The sequence below is a fragment of the Muntiacus reevesi genome, chromosome 1 (genome assembly GCF_963930625.1).
Source record: "Muntiacus reevesi chromosome 1, mMunRee1.1, whole genome shotgun sequence".
In the NCBI taxonomy this organism is placed as follows: domain Eukaryota; kingdom Metazoa; phylum Chordata; class Mammalia; order Artiodactyla; family Cervidae; genus Muntiacus; species Muntiacus reevesi.
In genome coordinates, this window is record NC_089249.1 from 92,724,027 (window position 1) to 92,730,614 (window position 6,588).

Below are 6,588 nucleotides of genomic sequence, written 5' to 3' on the forward strand. Positions count from 1 at the left end.
TCTTCCCGGGTCCAGTTCGCCGCGCCTAGCCCCGCCGCGCGCTTCTCCGCAGTCCAGGCATCTCCCGGACCCTGAGGGCCAGCGCTGGGCTACCCGCAGGGGCCGTGGGCGGGGGCCGGGGGGGGCGGAGCCAAGAGCCGCCCGGCCCGCCCCTCCCGGCCAGTCGCCCCTCCCCGCCGCGGCGCGGGAGGAGGGCGGGGCGGCGGGGCCCCGCGGGTCAGTCTCTGCCTCCCGCACCCGCAGCGCAGCTGGAAGCGGCGGAGCGGAAGGTACCCTGGGTTGGGGCTGTGGGCGGCGGGGTCCTGGGCATTGGTCCCCGGCAGAGCACTTTCCCTCTTCTCCGCTTGGCTGGAGCTCGGGGCGCCGGCTGGGGAGGGGCTTTGGCCCGAGCGCGGTCCCCTTCCCTCCCCTCGTACGCGGCGTCTGGGCAGCGCGGGGATCCGGACGGCTCGGCCCCTCCCTGCCTTCCTGGGCTACCGTGAGGGGCGCCAGAAATTGTCCCGCGGGGCCTCTCGCCTCTAGGTGTCCGAGTCGAAGTTCCCTTCTCCCCGCTTCCCAGAACCTGTTCGGCAGGGCGAGGAGGAGAGGGGGCAACTTGGGTCTCCGCGAGGGAGCTCCCGCGCAGATGCTTAGCTCTCAGGTCTGGCGGCCCGCGGTGGACCTTGGCTGGGGTGTGAGTTGGGGCCCGAGTCCGGCTTGAGGTGGGAATTCCCCCCCGCCGGGCCTGTGAAGTGGCAGGAATAAGGGTGGGGTGTGACCGCGGGGGCTGCCACTGCTCCGGGGGTCTGGCCCTCGCCCAGGATGGTTTCTGGAGCCGGCCTGGAGTGGAGGTACGGGAAATTGGGAAGGATCCAAGCCGTGTGTGTGTGTGTGCGTGTGTGTGTGCGTGTGTGTGTGTGTGTGTATCTGTCGCTTCCTTCACACTCCCCAACCTGTCTAAAGAGTATCCTGGGAGTTTGGCCTTCTGGTTTTCAAGTCGAGGAGGAGGTATCTGATTTCTTCCCTAGACATCAGGCGTGGTCATCAGGGTACATCAGCCCTTGGTTCATCTGGAAAGCTTGAGAATGATTGAGGAGCTGTTTTATCCCAGGGAAGGCCCCAAGAGTTCGACTCATATCAGGTCCTCTGGGGTTTGGTTGTCCCTCTTGGAGTCAGTGGGGCAGTTGCTCAGGGGTTGCCTCTCACAGGGAGCTGTTGTCCTTACTGTCTTGGCCTTGGGCCTGGCGGCCTGGCCTGGGTCTAGGACTCCTCTGAGTCTGAAGGGAAAGTCTTAATTGAGCTGGGGGAGGGTGTGCTCCAGATCATTCCAGCATGCCCCTGCCCTGGAGTTCTGGCCTCTGACCCGCACGATCTGGTGCTACCTACACTGCCCTGCTGGGGTGGGAGAGCGTAGTAGCAAACTCAGAGCTAGGCAACTGGTATTCACCCTGGTGGTGAATGCCCTCCATCTGTCCATCAATGCTGCCTGTCCCAGACTGGGGCTACCACAGGCTGTCTTCCCTCAGTTGGACCAATGGAACTTGTGGGAATATGAGAGGGAGTTGGTCACTTGGGTAGAATTTTCAGGAGACCTCCTTTTCTGAAGGATAGTTTCCCCTTGTGGAGGAAATCAGCTGGCAGGGTGAATGCCTTCTTGTTTGCCTTTTGGGGTATCAGAGGGTGTTAGAGAGTGGCCGTGTGCTCAACTCCTATAAATTCCGTCTGATTCACATCCGCTTCCCCTCATCCCAGTGTTGTGCATGTGTGTGTGGAGGAGAGGGAGGCCACTCGGGATCCCACTGTTGAAGAGAAGTTGCCTTGGGCTGTAATATTCGCTTCCTAAGAGGCAGGGCCGGGCTGTGAGGTGGTGGTGGCGGTGTGTAGGGAGTGCGGGAGCTCAGCCTAGTTTGACAGGATGTGGGACTGAGAGAAAAAGCCAGGTTTGGGGCAGAGATCAGTTTACTGTCCCCTTCTTTCTTAACCACTCCCTGTGTGGCTGGCGCTGGAATTGGCCTTCATTTGTCTCCCTTTTGGAGTTCCTCCCAGCGCCGGCTCCGGCTCCCGCTCGCTCCTCCCCACAGCCTCGATTTCATCTCAGGCCTGAAGCCCGCCCTCTCTTCCCCCCAGACTGGGGGCCTGGGAACTCCAGCCGGCTGGAGGTCAGCTCCTCTCCCCAGGGAAGGAGGAAGTGAGGCTCAGCTTCTGGGGCAGAAAGAAGCTGGCAAGGTGTGGTGAACTGTGCAGCTGCCCTTCGGCGTGCGTTGGGGGTGGGGGACACATGGAAACCCCGGGAAGCTGACTCCTGGCCCTGAGTCACAGGGAGGGGTGGGCAGGGCCTCAGGGTGAGCTGGACAGAGGGGAGGAAGGGGCCGTCCCAGGGAGTGGGTGGAGGTGATTCCCTAGTGGATTATTCTCAGTCGCTCTGCTGTGGTAGATGTGTGGCTCCCTACAGTGTGGTCATTGTCCCCTGCCTGGGGCTGAGTGACCCAGTATTGCTGCCAGGCCCAGGAGGAAGGGGGGAGGCAGGCAGCCTGCCCAAGTGTGGGCTGTGGGCACTGCCTGGACTGAGGCTCCTTTGTGTGACGCGGGGCCCTGGGGACTGGGATGGGGTGGGCCAGGGAGGCTGACTGGCTGCTGCCGCTGCCCTCCGTCTGGGTTCCCTCTGCTCTGCTCTCCTTTCCACCTCTGGGGTGATAACGTAGAAAAGCAACAGACTGTAGTCACCCAGCCCTACTCTGAGTGCCTTCCCTGCGATGACTCCGAATTCCTCTTAGCCTCCATGAATCTCACTTTCCCAGTTTGTCAAAACGGGAAGCTCACTACCTTCCAGGCTTCTGGGGACAGAGGTGATTTTTGTCAAAATGTCCACCATAGAACCTGGCACCTGTTGTTTGGCCGCTAAGATGTATTTGACTATTTTGCGACCCCATGGACTATAGCCTGCCAGGCTCCTCTGTCTACTCCTACCTCTGGAGTAGGTAGCCACTTCCTTCTCCAGAGGATCTTCCTGACCCAGGGATTGAACCTGAATCTCCTGAATTGCAGGCAGATTCTTTACCACTGAACCACCTGGGAAGCCCTACCTGGCATCTAGGGTATGATAAATAGTCTTTCCTTATCCACCCGTATCAGTCGGACTCTTTCAGTGGGCAGGCATGATTTGTGTTGAGTGAGGGACAATGTGTTCAGTGTGTTCCAGATTGGACCTTTGTAATTATTAATCTTTTGAAAGTATTGAAATCCTGGTAACATTTAAGTCTGACTTAAAACTCTGATATGTAGAATAGATAAAAACTGGCTTTTCTGGAGACACCCCTGGTCCCTGAACACCCATCAAGGTGTCCAGGGGCCCACAGTTGGTGAGTGGATTAGATTAGAACTCATGCTTTCTTGGCTCCCAAGTGGGTGGTTCTTCTTGTGTATTCTAACCCATGGGGGAGACTTGTCCCTGACCTTGAGATTAGGAATTTCAAGCTCAGTTGCCTGAACAATTGGTTCTTGGCAAGAACATGCCTGAGCAAGCTCTTTTCCCTCCGTCCCCTCCTTTTGTTGGATACCTCGGTTTCCAGGGAGGTCTTGAGGGCCCCAGAGAAGTATTTTTGGATTCACTGGCTTTTCCCAACATCCCTGTTGCCTCTCCCCTGCCAGCCCTGGCCATGGCTGCCATCCGAAAGAAGCTGGTGATTGTGGGGGATGGGGCCTGTGGGAAGACCTGCCTCCTCATTGTCTTCAGCAAGGATCAGTTCCCAGAGGTCTACGTCCCTACTGTCTTTGAGAACTACATCGCAGACATAGAGGTGGATGGCAAGCAGGTAAAGGCAAACAGCCCCCTTCCTGTCTCACCTTGGAACCCCACCTGCCGCCATCACTTAGGGACCTAGAATGTCCATCCTTACCACCTACCCATGTCCTGGTTTTACTCTCCGTGCTGGAACCAGTGAAAAAGTCAGGAAGTGAAGTTGCAGTCTTAGAAAATCTGGATAACCTCCTGTTTTTTTTTTTAACACACTGGCTCTTTAATCGGTCCAATTCCTTTGCCTCTGGGCTTAAGTTCCCCCAAATGTAAAATGCGGAAATGGTAAGGTCCCCTTCGAAGGGTTTTTACGAAGATTAATTAAAATAGTGGTGCTCACAATGGCAACTGCACAAAGATCAGTTTGTCTCGGGATTTAAAAGACTCACCTTATTTGTGGTGTGTGACAAGGATGAGCACTGTCCCTGGCACACAGTAGGTGCTCAATAGGTAGATGCTCAGTGAACCTAAGGGACGGTGATTTCAGAGAGGGCCTCTGGGTGGCGAGGCAGTGTGTGTAACTGGGGCCCTCAGGCTGGCTAAGCACTGGCCCTGTGTGGCAGGTGGAGCTGGCTCTGTGGGACACAGCAGGGCAGGAAGACTACGACCGCCTGCGGCCGCTCTCCTACCCGGACACTGACGTCATTCTCATGTGCTTCTCCATCGACAGCCCCGACAGTCTGGGTGAGGGTGTTGGAAGGAGGGGACTGAGAACCTCTTGGAAACAACCAGAGGGAGCTCTTGCCTGGGCTCCTCTCAATCATCTTCAGAGGCTGTGGGGGTGGGTGCTGGGGAGCCCCTTTAGCCTCTGTGGTAACTCCGGCCCTCGGAGGACTTGGGGACGTGTGTACCGTGATGGGGAGGGGTTTTGAGCTGTGAAAGGGACTCTCACGCTGAAGAGCCTCTGAGACTTGGCCGTGGGGAAGACAGGACTCAGGGAGAGCCTTCTAGCCTAAGTGGAGGCACAAACTTAGGTTTGTCTATCGTCCACTGTTGGGACATGTCTGTGCAGAAAACATTCCTGAGAAGTGGACCCCGGAAGTGAAGCACTTCTGCCCCAATGTGCCCATCATCCTGGTGGGCAATAAGAAGGACCTGAGGCAAGATGAGCATACCCGGAGAGAGCTGGCCAAGATGAAGCAGGTGGGTGCCACCACCAGGCTGGGAGCCCCTGGGGAGGAAGGCACCCTCTGAGGGCATGCAGGCTGGTAAAGGAGCCTCCCTCCTACTGACTCCGTTAGAGGTGATGGTGGGGTCCACTTCCTACCCCCTTGCACCTTGATGAGAGAGAACCAGTGATATTTGATGAAAGTGACGTGGACAAAGTGACTTGTCTAAGGTCACTTGGCATTTTGTCTGTTGTCCACTGTTTGGCATTGGGGCTATTAAGATGAGTAAGAAAACCGCTGCCCTCAGGGAACTGGGTTCCTACAATAGATGTTTTGCTTGGGGTCTCCTGGGTTCACACTAGGAGGTGTGAACTGACATGGACATGGGATGGGGATGGTATTGGAAGCAGCTGGGGAAAAGGCCCAGGCCCGGACTGAGGGAGCTGGCTAATTTGTGTACCTAGAAGTGGCTTTCCAGCCATAGGATGAGTTAATTAGGGAGAGCTGCCAGGATAGGAATGTGAACAATAGAATACTTTGAGGATAATTATGGCAAGATTTTAAACTGGGGACAGATATGGTCAGGGCAGCACGTGAGAAAAATGATTCTGGCAGCCGTAGAGGATGGATGGGAAGAAGGTGAGAATGGAGTACCGTGGGATATAGGGCTGGCTGATAGAATTTTGAAGGTAAACATGAGTTTTGGGTCTCTTGCTTAGAAGCTGCCCATGGTGGCTGGGGCTTGGGTGCTTTGAGGGAAGGGGGCTGGAGTAATTATTTGTGCTAGTTATACAGATGAAGTGCACCTAACCAGCAGCTTCTTCTGACCGCTGTCTGTCTACCTTCCCAGGAGCCTGTTCGATCTGAGGAAGGCCGGGACATGGCGAACCGGATCAGTGCCTTTGGCTACCTTGAGTGCTCAGCCAAGACCAAGGAGGGGGTGCGGGAGGTATTTGAGATGGCCACTAGGGCCGGCCTCCAGGTCCGCAAGAATAAGCGCCGGAGGGGCTGCCCCATTCTCTGAGATCCCCAAGACCTCCCCTCCTTCCTTCAGGGGGTTGCAGAAACTCCCTCTGCCCTCTGTGACCCCACCCTATCAGGGATCCTTGCTGAAGGCTCTCTTTCCCAATTCCCCCCTGCCCAGGACTGCATTGAGTTTCCCCAGCCCTGACACTGGTGGCCGTAGGCACACCCCCTCCCACCAGCACCCTGGGAATAGAGGGGTACATCCTGCCTCTCAGAGCACAGCCCCTCCTCCTGTTGCCTCGGTCCTTGGGTGGGGCTCTTGATCCCTTTGGCCTTCCCCAGAGGGTCATCACACCAGCACTTTATACACTTCCTGTTCACAATAGATCTGGCGTAGGGGACTTGGCGGGTATAACTGAATCCTAGGCCCCTGGTGTTTCTGCTTTGGGCAGGAGCCTTGTCTCTGGCTATTCTTGGTGTGGGACATGAATAAAGGCCACAGGCTCCAAAGTGTGTATGTGTGGCTTCCTGACTTTCTCTTCAGGTCCCTGTCTTAGCTGTGAGCCTGGAGTCCCATCTCTCTGAGATGCTCACCAGGGGGCCAGCCCCAGGTCTGCAAAGGCAGGACTCCGGCTGGCAGGGTGGAGTCTTGGAGAAAAGGATGAGGTCATTCCTGGCTCTGGGCCTTGGAGGCGGGTGAGGGGAGTGGTCTGGAGGACAGGCTAAACTTAGAAGCCTGTG

At 56.7% G+C, this 6,588-nt stretch overlaps 1 protein-coding gene across 2 annotated transcripts; it reads left to right on the forward strand.

The window, feature by feature from the left end:
• Positions 1-138: 138 nt before the first annotated feature.
• On the forward strand, positions 139-6,362 carry RHOC (ras homolog family member C). 2 transcript variants are annotated; one of them, XM_065906835.1, is made up of 5 exons: positions 139-269; positions 3,628-3,791; positions 4,336-4,456; positions 4,785-4,915; positions 5,732-6,362. In XM_065906835.1, exons 2-5 carry the CDS (start codon positions 3,636-3,638, stop codon positions 5,903-5,905), a joined length of 582 nt encoding a protein of 193 aa, XP_065762907.1. In that variant the 5' UTR covers positions 139-269; positions 3,628-3,635; the 3' UTR covers positions 5,906-6,362. The 2 variants fall into 2 exon arrangements, with proteins under 2 accessions (XP_065762907.1, XP_065762915.1); XM_065906843.1 differs by lacking the exon at positions 139-269 and adding an exon at positions 2,093-2,205.
• Positions 6,363-6,588: the final 226 nt, after the last annotated feature.

Coding starts and splice junctions, on each gene's coding strand:
- RHOC (XM_065906835.1), top strand. CDS start 3,636: ATGGCTGCCATCCGAAAGAAGCTGGTGATTGTGGGGGATGGGGCCTGT. Junction 3,792..4,335: donor TAGAGGTGGATGGCAAGCAG/GTAAAGGCAAAC, acceptor CCTGTGTGGCAG/GTGGAGCTGGCTCTGTGGGA. Junction 4,916..5,731: donor AGCTGGCCAAGATGAAGCAG/GTGGGTGCCACC, acceptor CTACCTTCCCAG/GAGCCTGTTCGATCTGAGGA.